At 43.1% G+C, this 21,030-nt stretch overlaps 1 protein-coding gene across 1 annotated transcript in view; it reads left to right on the top strand.

The window, feature by feature from the left end:
* The window catches only part of TSPAN18 (tetraspanin 18), a 65,203-nt gene that overhangs the window by 32,887 nt on the left and 11,286 nt on the right, over positions 1-21,030 (top strand). Inside the window, exons 2-5 of the mRNA XM_069857925.1 lie at positions 5,915-6,004; positions 10,942-11,030; positions 11,786-11,980; positions 20,057-20,131. Of these exons, the coding sequence (XP_069714026.1) occupies positions 10,968-11,030; positions 11,786-11,980; positions 20,057-20,131 (333 nt within the window). The 5' untranslated portion in view covers positions 5,915-6,004; positions 10,942-10,967. The remainder of the gene's footprint in view (positions 1-5,914; positions 6,005-10,941; positions 11,031-11,785; positions 11,981-20,056; positions 20,132-21,030) is intronic.

Raw genomic sequence — 21,030 nt, 5'->3', positions numbered from 1 at the left:
TTCATGGGTTTGGGACTGGTCTTGGTATTTTCTGCTGACCAGAGGGCTGTACTCTGAGTCAGAAGTTCTAGTGCTTCCATTTCTCTTTTAGCCTTGGTTTTCTTATCTGCTAAATAGAATTAATTTCTGTAATATTTGTAATCTTTGGGTCATCTGTTTAGAAAGGCAGACAATCAGTACCGTATGATTCCATTCTTCTGTGGTTAATACAAGGAGAAAAACATCTGTGGGCTATCTGAAGAGTTGTTTTTTCTTTAATGAAGAACTTAAAAGAGCTGCAGGCTGTCAGGTTTGTTTGTTCTGTATACAGTATCTTTTTTTCTGAGATGGCTAATGTCTGTGTGTGAAAAGCTCTCTGAAAGAGGCAGACATGATTTCCTATTGAACTTTACTTGGGAAGGGGCCAAAGTGAGCAGTTCATGTTTCAAACTGCTGTATGCACGTTTTGAACTAGTTGAAATGGAGTGATTTGTGGCCTGATGCTTGCAAACACATACCCTAGCATTTTTTCAAACATTACAATATTTGGGAGAATAGGTTCTGCTCTGGGGCTTCTGAGTTTACATTTTGAATGTCTATGTATGTGTGGGAGATTTTACCTCTATATGACTTTGTGTTCTATGCAAGTGTTGTGCAAAGTTACTGTAGTAGTAAGTGTTCTGTGATTGGTTTTCTTGAAAAGCAAGTGTTATTTATATAAAGACGTTTTAAGGTGCTTAGTCATAGAATCACAGAATGATTTGGGTTGGAAAGGACCTTAAAGATCACCCAGCTCCAACCGCCCCTGCCCTGGCAGGGACACCTTCCACTGGATCAGGTTGCTTAAAGCCTCATCCAACTTGGCATGAACACCTCCAGGGAGGGGGCATCCACAACTTTCCATGGCAACCTGTGCCGGTGCCTCACCACCCTCACAGTAAGAACACAGGGTAGACGAGGAGAATCACCTTCCTCGACCTGCTGGTTACACCACGTTTGATGCAGCCCAGGATGTAGTTGGCTTTCTGGGCTACAAGCACACATTGGTGGCTCATATTGAGTTTTTCGTCCACCAGCACTCCCAAGTCCTTCACTTTAGGGCTACTCTCAGTCCATTCTCTTCTTAGCCTGTATTTGTGCTTGGGATTGCCCTGACCTTGCACTTGGCCTTGTTGAACTTCATGAGGTTAGCACAGGCCCACTGCTAAAGCCCATCAAGGTCCCTCTGGATGACATCCCTTCCTTCCAGTATGTTGACCATGCCACACAGCCTGGTGTCATTTGCAAACTTGCTGAGAGTGCCCTCAAGTCCATTGTCCATGTCTGCAACAAAAATATTAAACAAAATCAGTCCTAAGACCAACCTGAGGACTGACATTCATTACCAGTCTCTACTTGGACAATAAGCCACAACTATTTGAGTGCACTCCTAACCACCTCCTTGTCTACCAAGTGGTCTATCTAATTTAGAGACAAGGATGTCATACAGGACAGCGTCAAATGCTTTGCACAAGTCCTGGTAGATGTCACTCTTCCCTTATTCACCAATGCTGTAGCCCCATTGTAGGCAGCCACAACATTTGTCAGGCAAAATCTACCCTGAGTAAAGCCATGTTGGCTGTCACAATCACCTCTTTATTTTCCATGTGCTTCAGCAGGGTTTCCAGCAGGATCTTCTCCATTCTGTTGCCTGACACAGAGGTGAGACTGACTGGCCTGTCGTTCCATGGATCTTCTCTTTTTCCTTTTTTTATAATGGGGTTATTTTTCCCCCTTTTCTGGTCAGTGGGAACTTCACTGGACTGTCATAACTTCTCGAATAAGATGGATAGTGGCAGCAACTTCGTCTGCCAGTTCTCTCAGGACCCATGGATTCATCTCATCAGCTCCCATGGATTTGTGCACCTTCAGGTTCCTCAGATGGTCTTGCACCTGATCCTTTTCTACAGCGTGTGGTTCTTTGATCTCCCAGTCCCTGGTTTTGCCTGTTGTGCCTTGGGCAATGTGGCTTGAGACACTTGGGGGTGAAGGCTGAGGCAAAAAAAGTCATTGAGTACCTCAGACTTTTCTATACCCTGAGTAATCTGATATCCTGTTTTCTTCTGGAGAAGGGCCCATGTTCTCCCTAGTCTTCCTTTTATCACTGACATGCTTATAGAAGCTTTTCTTGTTCTTGACGAACATGGCCGGATTTAATTCTATCATGGCTTTAGCTTCTCTAACCTTGTCCCTGGTTACTCAGACAATTTCTCTGTATTCCTCCCAGGCTACCTGCCCTTGCTTTCACCCTCTGTAGGCGGTTTTTTTGGGAGGGGGGTTGAGTTTAAGTTTGTCCAGGAGTTCCTTGTTCATGCATTTTTCCTCCTGTGTGTGACTGATGTGCTCTAATACACAGCCTTTTTGTGGCAGAAGTGTGTCTTCCGTAAAAGCAGACAGACAAGAGCCAGAATGGGATATGGCCTAGTTGTCCTGAACACTCTGCTTGTGCAGGAAACAGGGTAGTTTTAACAGTAGCTCAGGTTCATTTAAACAACATCCCAAGCCTCATATGATTTTAGTGTTATAAAAACCAACCAGATTATTATTTTAAGGTATAAGATGCCCCTAAGGGCTTTGTTCACTCAACTATACTGAGGAATTAAATGCTCTTAGGCAGTGCAACAACTTCATTTGCTCCAGCATTGCAAGGCAAGGCAGTCATCATTGGTAAATGGACCCATATTACAGTGATATTAGCATTTTAATGCAACTATAGAGGAGGTAGATTGACTGTAATTTAGTGTCTAGTTGCATGGCCTTGTGCAGGTCCTCCCATCACTGCTCCACAGGGGGCGATTATAGTTACATAGTGCACTTTGAAATCTAATTGGATTTACGTGTAGTAATGTAGTTGTGTCACAGCAATGACTCTGCTATGCAAGCACTATGTAATTCCAGTGTAGTTAGTTATTTATGTAGGAGCGATAGTTAAAGGATAATGCATGGGACTGACAGCTTATACCAAGTTCCAGTTCAGGAGCAGCAAATGTATTCATTTTTTCTGAAGTCGTTGCTATGGAATGATGTTAATCTGGTCCTGCTTCCACAGAGATGTTTCGTCTCACTCTTCATCATAAAAACACTGACCTGTTGCAGACTTCTGTCTTCAGTTTCTCTTTTGGCTGAGCATATTGGCTGGCATGTGTTTCGGATTCTCTAGATCCTGCAGGTGTGGTGAATGAAGGGGACTGGCAGAAGCTAGAGGCACTTGTGAAGCGGGACATCTATAAGCAACTCATCTGGTGGCCTTCCTGCACCAGTTAACGTGCAGGAGACTAGATTTCTCCCCTAAACAAGCTTTGCTTCTCCACCTTGTGCCCTCCATTCGTTTCTTGTTTTACTTGTTACCTGTTGGCTATATCAGCCTCTTTTTGCCCCCTCCCTCTATGCTCTGACTCTCCGGCTGTCTTTCTTGCTGCCTGAAACCAGCAGGAGTCATGAGTTCAGCTGTTTTTCCTTCATCAAAGCCTGCTCCTTACAAAGAGCTGCTCTCAAAGCAGTGAATGTGAAGAGAAGCCAATGCTCAGTAGGACTTGATGCAGTGGTTGTGAGATGAGCGAGGAGTCAGGACAATGTGCCAAACGCAGCTGCTCAGCCAGCTGAGGCAGCATGGCTTGCATGCGCACAGCCCCAAGGAAGGAGCTTTGGCCTCAGCCCTTACTCCAGCTTCCACTGTGTTTCCCCAGCGACTGTAATTAAAGTCATCAGCTTGCTTGAGTCTCAATTAGGCATGGTGTTTTTGCACTTTCTGCAATTCTCCCTAATGACAAAATCATAGCTATTAACCAAAGAGAGTCTATTTGGCAGGGACTTCATCCCCTTTAAGGCCGTAGAGTAAGATGGAGTATTGCTATTGTTTGGCACCATACGTGCTCTTTCATCCCTTCTGACACAGCACCTGCTGACACCTACTGAAGCATTTAAGCCTTTTCCTCTCTGTGGTGCTGCGATTTCTTTAAAATAATGTGATTTAAGAGGAATAAAAAAATAAAATTCTTCTCTCGTGTAGAACTTTGAGGGCTTGTAGGGATGTAATTGTACACACGTGCAGTGGGAGCAGGAATCCTATCATTCTGGTTACTTTCCTAATGACAGGTTTATATAGCACAGTGTCACTTTTGCTTTAAAGTTAGAGTCATCTTCTCCTGGCAACAGGATTGTGGCTTCACAGGACAGGACAACTGAAGAAATTGTCTCTCAATTGCACGTGCAACTGAGAATTCACAGGGTGAAGTATCCACATGCACAAAAGAAAAAGATAAAAAGGTACAGGTGCATACTGGGCTCTGACTGTCAAAAAGGGGCTCTTTACTGTGGGGCAGTGACACTGGCTCTTGTCCCAGCTGTAAACTCTTTGGGCCCCTCTCTGGAGGTCCCTGCACCTGCTAAAACTATCCCTCAGCTGGTCACCCTCTGAACTTCCACATGGATGGTAAAGCTGTACTTATCTGGGGCAGTCTTCATACACAGCATTATAAAGTGGGGCAATTCAGCCACTGCTCACGAGATGCTTTCAGTACTTTGCAGTGGAGATGTGTTGATTGGCTGTAGATGTTTATACCCTCCAGATTTCAAAAGGGAAGCCATCCCTGCTCATCATTCATAGATGTCCACAGTGACAGAGGGAGGATATTAAATGTGAAGGATTAAGGCAAAACAAAAAGGCTATGAATATGCATTATGTTTTATATTGTAATAGTTTCAGCCACCTTGAAACTCTTTATTTGTTTCCTGCCAACAGCAAATAATAGGCTTTTACTCACAGAAGTCTTAATGGGAGGCAATTTTCAGAGGCACATTCACAAATGTTTGTGGGAAACAGATGTTAAATGCACCCTCTCCAGAAATCATGATAAAACACCAGCAGTGAGAAAGCAGGGATAGACCCAGGTGGCTTATCTGATCCCTCACAGGGAAGCAGTGGCTTTAGTGAATTTGCAAGTGTTTCAAAAATGATTTGCAAACATAGAGGGAGTGAAATATCATGCCAAGCAACCCTGTGTGAATATTGGACCCTTTATGGTATATTCACTGCTTGAATAGTTAAAGGCTTCCCTTTTCCCACAGGCCCTGCAGTGTGAAGTTGGAGTGTGATGGACACAGGGAAAAAACAACCTAGAGAGAGTGACCTGAGAAACCAACAGTCAAGCATACTTTGCATGTTAGTCTGTAGTCTTACATGACCTTTGCCTAGTCAAAGTATGTCATTAGTACTGTGCAGGCAGAAGTTCGAATTTATTGAGAAAATTGTAACTGTTAGCTCGAGCTGCAGTCCCTCTGTTAGCTTGACCTAGGTCCCTCTGCCTGTACTGGTTTATCTAATGCTTTTGGGCAGACAATGCAGTGGCTTCACTGTCTCAGTGATTCCCAGACGGTGAAAATGAGGTAGAGAGAGGAGAAATAATTTGCTTATCTTGCCGTGAAGACCGTCTGGAAGAATGAGGGTTTGTGCCCAATGTCTCAGGCTGTTGCTCCTAATGGCAGGACTGGGCTTCCAAAAGATGCATTCCATCTCCCTTCCTCTGCCTTTTCCATTTTTCTGGTAAATGGTCTGTAAAGTCACAGTAGATTAAAGTTTGTCTAAACCCCTTATAAAACATTGAAGGTGCAGCTGGTATTAATCTAGTCCTATTGTGGTATGAGGTGCCTGTGTAATGGGACTATAGATTTACATGTGGTCTGAGGCATTTAAAATGCCCTAAAGATTGTTAAAGAGATTCTGAGGGATTGGATCCCTCACTGGGTATTAAAAGCTCTTCATTAGTGCTAATGTAGACTAAATTAAGTTGACAATTAGACTGAGCATACTCATCAGGATGATGTGTTTTAATAAATTGTGTATTTAACGTGATTGCATTTTACTGAATTCTGCAATAATTGCGTATTTTTCTTTCAGGACAAGCTTGGCTAGAAAAAGATATATGGGACACAAAGACAATTAAAGACTAGAAAAGACTCTGTGCTTCAAGTTCTAAGATTTGTGAAGGTGAGTCTTGTTTACAAGTTCTTTCTTTCTATGTGCCAAATTCTTTCTCTGCCTCTGTGAAGGCTGGATAGGTGCAGCTCTGGTGTATAGGAACTGGTTAAGAAATAGACAGTTCATTTCCCATCATGTTACCTGTGAGGTGTACCGCAGCAAGTTTTCCCCCTTTGGTCTCCTACTTAAACTGCTCCTATCCCTCTTCTATCTGGAGGAGCAGACTGACTGGAAATAATACTCTTGATAGGGTTTTCTGGAAGGCATCACCTGTTAGATGTGTTCTTTTAGCAGACCCCACCATTTTAGTTTAAAAGAGTTGGGTGCTGCTTCCACAGTATAGATGGGAGATGGGTGCTCTGTGAAGGGAGGCAAGCGTGCTGAGCCAAGTCCCTGTATTTGAAAGCCAAAGGGTGGGCTGCCATGTTCCTGGGGAGAGGACACAAGGGAGTGATGCCAGCTTGTGGCAGTGCTTCGCCATTGGTGCACCTTAGAGCTTCAGAGATGCTTCTAGTGACATCTCAGCTGGAACAGACTCTAGAAATCTAAATGCTGACTTGGAAGAGGTGCCTGGGCCTGGGGAATATCAGTCCTTGGAGATACTTAAAACTTAAATAATGTGACACTGAGCAACTAACTTTGAAATTGGATCAAACTTAGGAGTTGGCTCAGGCTGCAAGAGGGGGATGTTTGTACTCAATAACATCCGAAGGTCCTGTCCAACCTAAGTATTTCAGGGATTCCATAACAAAAGTAATGGAGCAATCAGTGAAACTGCAGGCTCCAGTCCAGTGTGAAAGGGATGTGGAGGTAGAGCGAAATGTCAGACCTAGCAAAGAGAAACTTGGATGCAGTTTTTGGGGGTGTGGTTGAGCAGCTGCCTTTAGATATGTGAAGTTCAAGGTAGCTACAAGGCATGCAAGAGCAAATGTCAGAAGGAAGGAAATAAATGGGAACTGGAGAACAGAAAAATGCAGTGTCTTGCAAAGTTAGACTTTATTCTTAACTGATTACAGCGGCTGGAGTACATTTCCTGGCTACACTGCTGAGAATTTTTAGCCTTCCCATCGTTTTGCAAGATAAAATTCATATTAGAAGGGGAAATGTAGAATAATCTGCCTAAGATAAAGCTGAACATTTATAGCTACATTTCAGACAAAACCAAAAGCATCTCATATGTCTCACAGGTCTGAGATGGGACACACCAGAGAAGGCATCTCTCAGCTGCTGTCTTCTGCAGTTCTAACTGTTAATGTTTGCTTAGCGTTAAATGTCTCCTGCAGAGGAGTATTTAATCTATCACAAATTTAGGCACTGGAGGAGGGGAGAGAGGGTATTTTTAAAAGGTAGATTGAGATATATGCATTCAGTTTTTATCACACTTGCATCATTGTGTAGTAGGAGTAACTTAAAAAAAATTGCCTTTTCTGTGTATGGCTTAAAAAGAGAAGTGGAAGGAAAAAGAAACCCTGTGGGTCAGGATTGTCTTTTCATGTTAGTTATTTTCTTCATGCAGCCTGTCATCAGGGAATTAAAGTACCTTTAGCTAATTAGTAAGGCAGCAGTTGACATAAATGATTTCATAATTACATTATTTGCAAGTAACAGTATTTGCATTTTTGCTTGCATTGTTTGTAAATAGTGTTAGGTGTATGCTCTTCAAAGTATGAACACTCTTCAAAGTCTTGAGTACTACTGCATATATGAACTAGATGGTTTCACATACACTGGAGCGCTTGAGTTCTGACATGAAACAGTTTTAAGTGCTATGTAAGAGGTCAGATCAAGCTTTTGATTGATTTGCAGTGTTTAATCAGTGCAATCACAGGATCCATATGGTCATCTTGCATGTGCTGTTGGAGAACCTGGGTCTCCTGCAGAGAACGGAAAGGGTGTATTATACTTGTATGTGCTCTCTACATTCCATCACTAAAACAGTTGCTCAGAGCTCTTGTTTGTCAGATCAGCAGGCTGGCATTTTTTTGGAAGCTTGCATTGAGCTCTTATGATCATGGGAGCTCTGACGTGCTCTGTTCTTGGTTTTGCAAGCCCAGACTTCACACTGTTGCCACTGACTTCCATTTGTACATCCTGAGTTGAAGGACTTTGGGATTTTTAAGTCCAGCTGGGTGTGTTCATGGCTTGAAGCACAGTACAATTAGTGGGGTTGTGCTTAGCTGTTACTCTGCTGTGTGAAGCGTGATGGGTGTAGAAATTAGAAATCTGAGCCCAGCAGCACTGACAGGGACAATTTCTAGCGGAAGCAACTGAGGGAGTCCTCACTTGTCAAAGCTGAGTAAGCATGTGTTTCTTCTGCTTCTTCTGGTTTACTCTGACTGCCTAGCCCCAGCAATGACATTTTCGAGACCTGATTGCTCAATGGATTTAAGTCTCCCTTCCCTGGTCCTACCTAGAAAACACTAACGTACTGAGTGGGTGCATGGGAAGGAGCAATGCAAGGAATCATAGCTTAGGTTTGTCTTTGAAAAGAACAGGAGGCTTGTACTCAGTTTGTATAAATCAGAGTGGTTCAGGGGAGCCTGCTTGTCTTGCAGAGGAGGGACATTCAGACATAGAAAGTAAAGTAAAATGGGGATGTGATATATCAACTCTACAAGATAGTGTTAGACTCAGGAACCACTGCTTGAAGTGTGAATGATGTGAAGTGGCACAATACAGCTTAACTAGTTTGCTTTTTTTTCCCCTAAGGCTACTTAAGAAAATGTATTATGTGGGTGGATGCTTAGGGCAGCAAGACTTAGAATTTTCTCAGATAACTTTCTGACTTTGGCTAATATACCAAGATTTAGCCATTCTTTCTTTTATTGAGGCACAACTTTTCTGTGTGGTGATGGGAACATCTGGGTGCCACTAATTCTGACACCCTTTAAATTCCTGTATGCTATAGAATTTTCTGTATTTTCATATCCCTCTCTATTACAGTTTCTAAGCTCATGGGTTAGCTTGGCGTCATGGCTGAAGGTTCATTTTTTCCATGGAGCTGAAGAATTCCCTCCCTAGGTCCTTGCCCTACAGGACTTCAAAATCTCCTTTCTCTGTAAGGTTTGCAGACATGGCTTTAAAAGCCATCAGGAAGCTGTAGGCATCTCCTCCAGGGACACATCAAAGCTCTGTGCTTCACTCCATCTCCTGCAGTCATGGTCTTGGCTTTGAGTCTCTCTGGGAAGGACAGTTGTGCTTCAGAGGCATAAGACAGTAAACGTTGTGAAGAAAAATATTGCCCTTGTTCTCAGGTTTGGATTCAGGTGTATGGTTCCCCAGAGGCAAGGTGGACTGTAAGACTGACTTTGTGCATTGTGCACCTGCTTGAGATTCCTCTCGCAAAGAGGGTTCCCTTGGTAGTACCCAGCCACAAGAGGCACGCTGCTCTCCGGACCCAGGCAAGTTAAGATGCAAAGAGAAAGCATCTGCATGTCTATGTGAACTTCCGCATCACATCATTTGTGTCTCTATTTTGTGACTAGGATGGAACTAATTTGATTTTTAAACTAAGTCAAAGAAGTTCAGCAAACACACACTGTATGATAAAAATCTGGCTCTTACCTCAGGCAGCCCCTTGCTGAGAGTGCTGCCTGCCATGGTTTTTCTCAGCTCTTTTGCTCAAGCACTGCAGTTCCCATGGTCACAGAGGAAAGCACCCTGCAAGGCTATACAGGTCTCACAAGCTTTGTGGATTATCAAAAACAATGAAGGAGTGAAAGAAAGAGTTTTATTTCTGGCCTGGTGAAAACCTTGGATAATATCTGTTTTTTCTTTCAAGTCAATTGAATGTACTTGCTAATGTAGCGTATCGTTGGATGCAGGTCTCTTTAGGGAATGGCATTCGCAGTAGAGAAAGTGGAAGAGGTGGGTTAAGGAGCATGTGGGCTTTGGATAGGCTTGTCTAGGGAACTAAGCAAACTTGTGTCTCTGTGTTTGCATATGTATGCATCCATCTGTGCACAGTGCCATGACTGCATTATCTTCTGTTTCAGTGAAAGTTTTACTATTTTATGTATTTATTTGTCTATCCCTCTAGGGTACTGGGTGATGTAATTGCATATTGGGAGAGACAGTCACTTCATTAACAGGAAGCCAAAAATTTCTTCCAGAGTAGCCCCACCTGGTCAGGATTTATAGCTTCTCTTCCAATAGAAATTACTTTCCTAAGCAGTTTGTTGTCTAATTCAGACATGGAGTTTCAAAACTGTTTAAGGTTACTTAGCATTTTTTTCTGGTCTTTAAAGCTTACCAACATTGGTCCATGGGCTATTCCTGCAGAGGACCTGTGCAGGGTAGGGTGTAGAACACTTCAGAAGCATTTCACACTGCATGACAAGCAGATGCTGTGCCCCAGGCTGAGCAGCTGTGTGAGGACAGCCTCCTCAGGCCCTCCATGTTCACAGTGGAGTCATTCCCAGCCCAGCTCTTCCAAATGTTTCCGTGAAAATGTTGTCTGTATTTGTGTGGCATTCATTCTATAGAGGAAGCTTGTATGGAGCTACCTGTCCCAAATGCTTGCTTGTGAGTCTTTCAAAGGGGCACATCTTCATCTAGCTTGATAGTTTGATATAACCTTTTTTCAGCATAAGGTAGGCAGGTACTTCCAGTGCTTCTTAGACTTGACAGTCTTTAGGGACTGGGAAAAAAAACCTTTGTGTGCAGAGGAATATTTTTTTTCCCCAGCATCTCACACTGCAAGCAAAGCTAGAGCTTTCCTCTCCTGCAACCATCCTCTTCCCACCTGCATTCTCCTTTAGACCTAGAAGAATGTAAAAGGACTTAGCAGTGATCATCATCTCTTACTAGCCTAGCCTGTATTGCTTTGTTCAGGTAAGAAATGAGCCCTTCTGTATAATAGGACCTGGGTGAACATACAAATGGAGATAGGATTGTGTCACTCCAATAAAAAATGGGTGTGCTAAAGAAGTGCTGGTATTTTGCAGGAATTGGATCAAGGAGCCTGAAGACCATGGAGGGAGACTGTCTGAGCTGCATGAAGTACCTGATGTTTCTTTTCAATTTCTTTATTTTTGTAAGTACTTACGATCCCCTTTCTCTTCTGCAACCTCCCGTTTCCAGCAGCCTGCTGCTCCCCAGTAGGATAGTCTAAAATTTGATAAAGTTGCCATGGTACAAAATACCCACTCAGCTTTGCACCAGCAATCACTGAGGGATTTTGTGGTGTCCAAAGATGCTCAGACATTCAACAAGCCAGCACAGTGGTCACTGTTATCTGAGTTATTCTTGTCTTTAGCAAGGGAGACCAGAGAGAATGCTAACGGTGTACATGGTCTATCTTGGAATGGCAGAAGAAATTGGATTTTGGTCCTGGGTGCCCCACTGAGGTTTTCACTAGGAAACGTAGTGATTTTCCTACCACATACAGGGTCATTCTTAGTGACCCTGTTGCACAGGAAGGATGGGAGCTCCCAGACACTCTGGCCTCTGTGGTGGGAAGGGTTCCCCTGTGCCCTTTCACTTGACTGTCCCCTGCAGGTGTGCCAGCAGCTTGAGACTCGGTCTTTCAGGACTGGGGAAGGAGTAAATTGTAGAGTGACATGTCAAGGAAGAAACGTCCTTTTGCTGTAAATTTTCATTTAGTAAGCAGGAGGCACTTAAAAGTAGCATGTCATCAGTCACCTGCTCTATGGACAATATATGCCATGAAGAAAAGGTGTTCTCAAAGTGAACACCTTTGATAAAGAGATAGCAATGAATTCAGTTTTCCTGCAGCAGTTGTTTTATGTTACCTGTCTCCCTCTCTCTCTTCTCATTGTGCCATGACAGCTGGGAGGAGCATGCCTGCTGGGAGTTGGGATCTGGGTCATTGTGGATCCCACAGGTTTTCGAGAGATAGTGGCTGCCAATCCTCTGCTCTTCACGGGAGCGTACATCATGCTGGCTATGGGAGCGATGCTCTTTCTGCTGGGTTTTCTTGGCTGCTGCGGTGCCATCCGTGAGAACAAATGCCTCCTGCTTTTTGTAAGTGTCCTTGTGGGTTTTGTTGGCCATTTGGTGTTCCCCAGGAATGGGGTTGACTGGATAGTTGGTGCTGTGATAATTGCATGAATGGATGTCTGTTATTGTAGACATTATTCCCTTAGAAAATAAATAGGTTTAAGGTGCTTTTACATACGACTAGAAATACAGAGAATTTGTTTCTTCTGTGTACCAGACTTGAGCTCAGTGGATACGGAGTCTAGAAGTGTATTTTGACTTTGTGAAGTTTTGTTTCAAAATGGTCCTATTTGTGGTTTGATTTGGGGTGTTTTTTAACATTTATAAAGTGAACAGAAATCACAGAATTATGGAATGCCTAGATTTGAAAATATCTTTGAGACCATCAAGTGAACCTATGCCTGTCCATTGCTAAATCATATCCCTAAGCACTTCAATTACAGGCCTTTTAGTTATATCCAGAGATGGTGACTCAACCACCTCCCTGGGCAGCCTGTTCCAGTGCCTGATAACCCTTTCAGTGAAGAAATTTTTCCTAATGTCTAATCTGAACCTCCCCTGGCACAGCTTGAGGCCATTCCCTCTCATCCTATCACCTATCACTTGGGAGAAGAGACCAACACCCATCTCTCTACATCCTCCTTTCAGGTAGTTGTAGAGAATGTTAAAGTCTCCCCTCAGCCTCCTCTTCTCTAGGCTAAACAACCCCAGTTCCCTCAGCTGCACTTCCAAAGACTTGTTCTCCAGCCCCTTCACTAGCTTTGTTGCCCTTCTCTGGATGCACTCCAGGACCTCAATATCTCAATATCAAAACTGAACACAGTATTCAAGGTCTGGTCTCACCAGTGCTGAGTACAGGGGCAAAATCCCTTCCCTGGTACTGCTGGCCGTGTTGTTTCTTATACAGGCCAAGATGCCATTGGCCTTCTTGGCCACCTGAGCACACTGCTGGCTCACATTCAGTCAGGTGTCAGCCAACACTCCTAGGTCTTTCTCTGCCAAGCAGCTTGGGTTTTTATGTCCCAAGTGCAGGACTTGGCACCTGGCCTTGTTAAACCTCATTGATCCAGATCACTTTGTAGAACCTTCCTGCCCTCAAGCAGATCAACATTTTCTCCTAGCATAGTGTCATCTGCAAGTTTACTAAGGGTACATTGAAACTCTTCGTACAGGTCATTGATAAAGGTATTGAACATGACTGGACCCAGCACCAAACCGTGGGCGACACCACTTGTGACCAGCCTCCAGCTGGATTTAGCTCCATTTACCCTGATTCTTTGGGCCCAGGCATCCAGCCAGTTTTTAACCCAGCCAAGGGTACACCTATTCAGGCCAGCAGCAGCCAGTTTCTCAAGTGGAATACTGTGAGAAACAGTGTCAAAGGCTTTACTGAAGTCCATGTACATTACATCCACAGCCTTTCCCTCATCCGTTAAGCAGGTAACCTTGTCCCTCCTTTTGTTGTTGATACATTTGTAGAAATAGTTCTGATTATGTTTCACAGTATTGGCCAATCTAAGTTCTAGTTGTTCTTTAGCCCTTTGTATTTTTTCTCTAGAGAGCTGGGGTTGTTTAGCCTGGAGAAGAGGAGGCTGAGGGGAGACCTCATTGCTCTCTACAACTACCTGAAAGGACGTTGTGGAGAGGAGGGTGCTGGCCTCTTCTCCCAAGTGACAGGGGACAGGACAAGAGGGAATGGCCTCAAGCTCCGCCAGGGGAGGTTTAGGCTAGACGTTAGATAAAAATTCTTTACAGAAAGGGTCATTCGGCACTGGAACAGGCTGCCCAGGGAGGTGGTTGAGTCACCTTCCCTGGAGGTGTTTAAGGCACAGGTGGACGAGGTGCTAAGGGGCATGGTTTAGTGTTTGATGGGAACGGTTGGACTCGATGATCCGGTGGGTCTCTTCCAGCCTGGTTATTCTGTGATTCTGTGATACATGATCTCACTTCATCCCTGTAGTCCTCTCGAGACTTCTTCCGAATCTCATATCTTTTCCTCTTTTTTGTGATATCCACCCAGATGTCTCTGCTCAGCCAACCTGGTTTTCTCCCCTATCAGCTCATTTTTCAGCACCTGGGGACTGCTTGCTCTTGTGCCACCAGGATTTCCTTCTTAAAGAGCATCCAACCCTCTTGGGCTCCTTTGCCCTTAAAGACTGTCTCCCATGGAACTTTATCAACCAGCATTCCAAAGTCTGCCCTCTGGAAGTCCGAGGTGGCTGTTTACTGACACCCATCCTTACTTCTCCTAGAACTGAGAATTCTGTCATCTCGTGATTGCTGTGCCCCAGGCATCCTCCAGCCGTCACATCTCCTGGGTTTCCTGGGCTTCCCCTACTCGGGCCTAGCCTTAATCCAGCGCCTGCCTGCAGAACTTACCATCCCTGCTGCCGATTCTCACCGATTCAGCTTGTCCATTTAAAGCTCCACTTGCAATTCATTCTTCACTGACTCACTGCAAAGCAGAGGGAATGTGTAGAGCAGAGCATCAGTGTAATGGGGGCCTCCATGTCGGCAGAAATACCCAGCTCAGAGTTGCATGGTGGCCTTGCGTTGCAGCGCTCAGTAGCTGGTCACTCCCCTCTGCAGCTTTCTCTGCTCCTAAAATAAATCAGATTTGTTGTCTTTGGGGCAATTTTTCCCCTGAATGAGAGGGTTAAATTTCAGCCCATGTAGTCATCAAGTACTATTTATAAAAAGCTAGCCTCTAAAATGAGCTATTTTTTACCTCCACTGTAAGTTCTGATACCATGTGGTTTCCAGCCATTCTCACTTACTGGGAGGCATTGCCAGTTATGTGTCAAAACCCAAAGATCATTAGGGTTTTTCTTCTGTTTTTGTCAAATATGACCTTTCGTTTCTTCTCTGGTTCAGTTGGGGTTTGGTTTTTTTTTTATTTTGTTTTTTAAAAAATTTTACTCTGTGGTGGTTTGTTATGATACTATCTTGCACAGCCACTTCACAGTGCAAAAGAGGCTTGTCTCAACTTTAAACAGAACAGAAAAGTCCAATTCCTTGAAGATGAAACAGTTTTTTTCTAGGCATGAGCCTGATTCCTCTGAGATAAATTCTCTCTGACACTTGGCTTACCCACCCTTGAATTTGTAACTATGGAGGGCTATGAAAATGATCAGATGATAGAGGGCTGGAGCACCTCTGCTATGAGGACAGGCTGAGAGAGTTGAGTTTGTTCAGCCTGGAGAAGAGAAGTCACCGGGGAGACCTTAGAGTGACCTTCCAGTACCTGAAGGGGGCCTACAAGAAAGCTGGGGAGGGACTTTTTTCAAAGGCATGTAGTGATAGGACAAAGGAATGGCTTTAAATTGGAGAGGGGAAGATTTAGACTAGGTAATTAGGAAGAAATTCTTCCCAGTGAGGGTGGTGAGGCACTGGCACAGGTTGCCCAGGGAAGTTGTGGATGCCTCCTCCCTGGAAGTGTTCAGAAGTGTTCATGGCCAGGTTGGATGGTGCCTTGAGCAGCCTGGTATGGTGGGAGCTGTCCCTGCCCATGGCAGGAGTGTTGGAACTGGATGATCTTTAAGGTCCCTTATAACCCATACCATTCTATGATTCTGGAATTCTATGAAATAAGAGCATAAGAGCCCTTTTTGGAATACATTGTGGGTTTGATATTTAGTGACTTCGCTCAGAAGTACATCAGAAAACCAAATGTATCATTGCCTGTCAAGTCATGGAGATCTGCCCAGAGAAGCCTAATAAAATGCAAGGGATCAGACTCAATGAGCCTGAGATTATTCCAAAGCCTGATGCTGTCAGTTTAAGAAACTAAAATTTATGTTTGATGAGAAGTATTAATTGTAAGTGAATTGTAATATTTTCAGTTTGGAATTCATATGCAAAATATAGATTGGGGACCTTGCTGAAGGAAGGAAGCTCTGGGCTGTCTTCTCTCTTATTTAACATCACAAAGTAACATCAGGGTTTGAGTGTTTCTCCTGGTGTTTTGGTAATACTCCAGTGCACTCAATTTTGTGACTATTACTTTTCTGACTCTTAGAGGTAGTTCTAAGCCCTGCTGCTTTATTTATTTACTTTTATTACTATTTTATTTTATAGTTGGGATGTGAGAAATATATGAACTGGAAGTAATGCCCTAGACTAGGAGAAACTCTAAAAGTAATTACTGAATGAAGAGTTTGTCTTCCACTTTGATCTGCTTTTCTAGTATCAAAGTCAACTTTCTTAAACCTGCCATCTTGTGTCCAACAGCAGTGAAGCGCTTGGATGAGAATCTGCTAATATCAAGAGAGAAAAGATATATTGTTAATTTCTGCTTGGGGGGGCACACCAGCTGATGTTGAAATGCATAAATTATCTGTGAAACCAGAAGTCTGATGGGAGTAAGTTTTAAGCATTGGAAAGGAAAACTATGCATGAATGTATGCCAGAGAGACTAGGAACAACCTTGCAAAAATGGAGTGTTAGGCTTTGGAGGAGTGGTACTTGGGGAGAAGTTGCTAGATCAAATCAAGTCCACTTACAAATTTGTTAAAGAATTGATGAACCAGGAGCTGGTTGAGTGAGATTTGCAGTGATGTATAATGTATATCTGAAGCTTTTAGTCAGAATGTAAACAGAAAATAAAAAGGACAAGACATGCACAAATGCATGTTCTCTAGTTTCTGGCTTCTGTGTTGGCAAGGACTTTTATTTTTCATTATGCTGCTTGTCTGTCACTGTGGAATCTATCATGTTGCATTAAGCACAAGGCTGTGAAGTGTTTCTAGATTTCCTAGGATTTGGACGTGACTTACAAAAAAAGCAACATTGACTTGCAAATCAGACACTGAATAACTTCTGGATTGTCCTAAAAACCCTCTGACTGCAGAAGAACACTGTAAAAATCAGAATTCAAAGTACTGTTAATCATACAAAGAATCCCATACCTGTGCAAATATATATATTTTTTCCCCATTTCACCATAGGACTGAATTTGGCTTTGCAGCAAGAACAGTCCGTGTTGGCTTCATTTGGCTTAGTCTTGAGTGCAGATGTCCTGTTTTTCACTCTTATAAAATGGATGCAGTAGCCCCTGGAATTTTCAGCGTGAAAGTGTGGGTCCTTTGGTTAAAGGCAGTTGCTGCACTTTTTGGAATGGCATTGCTGAATCTGGAACAGTAGATGAGTTGTGAGAAGGAAACATGAAACATTAATTTGTGGAAACCTCTGATAAACCTGTAACCATTATGAGGACCTGAGGTAGGATTTTTGACCAATATGGGAGACCCGACTCTTCAGGATGTTCACCTTGGATGTGGAAGTAGCTGTGTTTAAGTGCCAGGTCTCAAGCATGAATTAGAATGGGTGGTTGCTTTGTCCCATACACTTCACTGATCAGTTGGCTGTTTAGTGCTCTCATGTATCAATAATCAGTTTAATCTTGGGAGGCAAAACATAATAAGCAGATTTGACTGTCCTTAAAATGTAGAATAAGAGCAAGTTCTGGAACACTGATGATCCATCTTTTTTTTCTCATCAGCCCTGATGGTTGCTCACACTTTTTTCTATAGTAACTCTTAAAAATCTGTAATGCAGACTGTACAATTTAAGTGTAAATCAGTTTGGGAATGATAATCAAGTTTATCAGAGATAGTCTGGGAATGGCTGCTTCTACTTCTGCATAGACCTGTGGTGGAGCTTGGGTGAACATGTGTCTCCTAGTAATCAGTAAATGAAATGCAATTAGCAGGGTGATGGGATTAATCACTTGATCACCACCTTAGACTTCCTAGTGAATATACTGAGATCCCTTGATGGATGATGATGTGAATTTGCAAAGCACCGTTCATTCTCATCACTTGTTCTTTGCCCTCCTGTGGTGAAATTAAAAACAAAACAGTCTCTGAGCAGGAAAAAACGAAGCACCACGCAAAACTCCAGCAGCAAGAATAAATTATAAAGTTGACTACTTCAAAATCAAGCAAGAGCAATCTTAGCAACTTAAGTCCCTGCTCATCTAATTCTTCTTATTTTGTCATTTGAGCCCAGGCTCCTTTTCTTTGTTTCCACTGCAGAAGCAAGAAGGCAAAAGAGGTAGTGTGGTGCATGCACTTTTTCAGTGGGGAAAAATCACTTGCAGCTCTAATAATTGACAACAAAACAACATTTTACCCATTCCAAGCAGGTAGTTTGAATTCTCCATTGTCTAAATGCATGGTGCACAGCATTTCAGTCACTGTTTATAAATCATTGCTTGGGGATTACAATAGTACTTCTGGCCCTATCTGCCTTCCTTCTGTTTCAGAAAGACCTTCAATAACCTTATGCAAAAAAACCCCAAAACCCACATCCAGACTTCTCTTGTGTTTATTTCTACTTGTTGCTTCAGCCACCTTCCCCGGTAATACGTACCACATATTAATTGCCCTCCTCGTGATGCAGTCTTACTCGGTCATTCTTGTTTTTCTCAAAAAAACCTGCATTCATTTCTAAATGTTCATTCAGTTTTGCAAAATCATCTTTGAGTCTGCGGGCTAATTCTTGGAATCCTTGAATTTTAGAAGAGCTGACTCTCAAATGGTAATTTTTCTTTGTGGCTCAGAAAACATTAAAAATTGCCATCTAGTTCAGATTTATAGTTTCTCAAGCCCACTATTTTGCCTCCAAAATTAAATGCCATTGTAGGAGAGATCTGAGCCTAGCCATTTTGTGGTCTGTTCCCATAGGAGTTCCTCAACGCCAACATTTGTTGTTCTAAGGACATTAGAAGGCACTTCCCTGCTGCCCCTTTTACTGTTAAGGACTGAAGCAGCACCAAACTAGCGTAAGGTATAAATGTAACTGAGGCCCAAGCACAAAGGCAGGTTGAGTCCTGACCTCTTTGATGTCTGTGAGTGCTTTCCTGTGCTGGGAGACTCATTCCCTCAACACTCTTTTCCTCTCAATTTGACTTTCGCATCTAACTGTGCCCCAGCTTTCTGTGCCCCCTCCAGGCTGGAGTGTTTGAGGTGGGAATGCACAGAAGTCCCAGTGGTGCTCATCCAGGAAATGCTCCACAGTGCCTAGGTGCTCTGCACAGACAAGGTCCTAGGGGCAGTTCCCTCAAAGCACCACATCAGTCTCTCTGGATGTTAGAGATCTGTAGTGGGTGGCGAAGACACAGTGAATTGCTCAGGCTTGGTAACATCACAGAAACAAGAAGCTTTTAGTACAACTGAATTCCAGACTTGTAGACAGAAGCAGCAGAAGGCTGCAAGGGCAACAGGATGAAAATACAGTTCCAGCTTAAACTAAACAACCGTGTGCCTCTCTTCTTTCATTTCTCTTCCCTAGGATATCCCCTGCATAATTAAGCTACAATTGTCATGGGGGGTTACCAGCTTTCTATAGAGTCTGCATGGTTAATATGGATGGGAGACCTGATTGTTAGATGCAATGTCTGGCTGTCTGTGTGAAAGCAAGTCTTCAGCTCCTCTTTTTCCCTGCGATGTTTCAAGTGTCCCACAGTATACGGATACCATGTCAGCATGTAATAACTGCATTATTTCATACCACATGAATAGCTAACATACTTAGTGCAACCTGATTGTGTGGAGGAAGGTATTAACCAAGACTAATTTTGTCCTGAAATGCAGAATACTCTGAAAAGAGTCCAGTTATGGTTATAGGTGTAAATATTTGAGTACATGTCCCACTACCTCCTTCCACACAAAGGGAGCCGTATGTGGGTTTGTGCATGTGATGCGTTACATACACTAATTCCCCTCACTGTGTCGGGATAGTTTGACCTTGTACAAGCATCTACAGAATCATCTAACTTTTTCCATCAAGGTGGGCTCTACTGTTTAAACCTGGTTTAGACTGATCAGAGGATTTCATGAGTCCTGTAGCCTTACCCTCTTTTACCTGTTAGAACTAGGCAAAAGTGTCACAAGCTCCCATGTCTGTGATGTGGTCATAGATGAGCTGTGACTGCTCCAGGTTTTGGTCTCATAGGTGGTTTTTTTTGATTGCCATAGGAAAAAAGCTTCCTCAGTTTTTTTTTTTCCCATCTCTTTGGTGACTTTCACATTCCTATGTTTTATTGCACACACCTAATGGTATGTCTGGTGTTTTTTATCTGCATCTTCTGTTTTCCAGTTCTTCATGTTTATTTTGTTAATCTTCCTGGCGGAGCTTTCAGCTGCAATCCTGGCTTTTATCTTCAGAGAAAATGTAAGTATCCTGTGGTGTGCAAAATTTGAACCCCAGTGGGACTGTACCTAGCTGGAGCATGGTGTTAGATGGTGTGTGGTTTGTTTGCAGAGCAACTGTGTGTTTCAAATGCCAACAAACCTGCTTCATTGCTACTCTCAGCCTGCAGAACTGCCAGCAAGCCAGCGAATGCTAACTAACCTGGCATGTGCAGGCTGAATGGTTTGTGTACACACGATATGTACACTGGGGGACTACTTAAATCCTAAAATTTTCAGAGTCTTCCTGATTCTTTTGCAGCCAAACCAGCTGCACATTCCATCAGAGAGAAGTTTTATTATAAAGTCACACTAAGGTTAAAAGCAACTTTTTCCTGTACTCAATATAGCATGTGTTTAATATTAATATCAATAGTGAAACCTCCTGTTTCCCCAACAGAGCCAATACTTGCTCTGCAGTGCAAAAGCTCTCTTGTACATCTTTCAGTCATATTACTTCTTGAATTTTCATGTTCTGGTGCTCACCAGGTTCCTCTCAACACTGCTTGTAAGTTATCCCCCACCGACCTGCCCTGAGCAAGTCTCCTAATGTCTCATTTTGAATCCCATTAATGGATCCCTTGCATAATTCCCTGCTTACAAGTTTCTAGTCCTTCTCTCCGTGGCTTCATATCATGTAGCCTTTCTTTGCTCTGCTGCTATGCATATTATTGCATAGCTTCCCCTATGCTAGTAGTACGCATTTACAATACTAGTAGTAAGCACAGTCTCATTTGTTTCTCAGACCAGCAAAGGTTTGTATGGTTTTTTTCATGTTCCTATATCTGCAAAGCAGAACCTGACTGACTTAGGTCCATCCTTCTCAAAACAGCCCATCTTTGAAATATTACTCTGAGTGATAGCTGGGAAAAAAACATTGGC

Source organism: Phaenicophaeus curvirostris, chromosome 5, assembly GCF_032191515.1.
Source record: "Phaenicophaeus curvirostris isolate KB17595 chromosome 5, BPBGC_Pcur_1.0, whole genome shotgun sequence".
Lineage (NCBI taxonomy): Eukaryota > Metazoa > Chordata > Aves > Cuculiformes > Cuculidae > Phaenicophaeus > Phaenicophaeus curvirostris.
The sequence above is the reverse complement of the archived record's forward strand: the minus strand, read 5'-3'. Positions and strand labels throughout refer to the sequence as shown.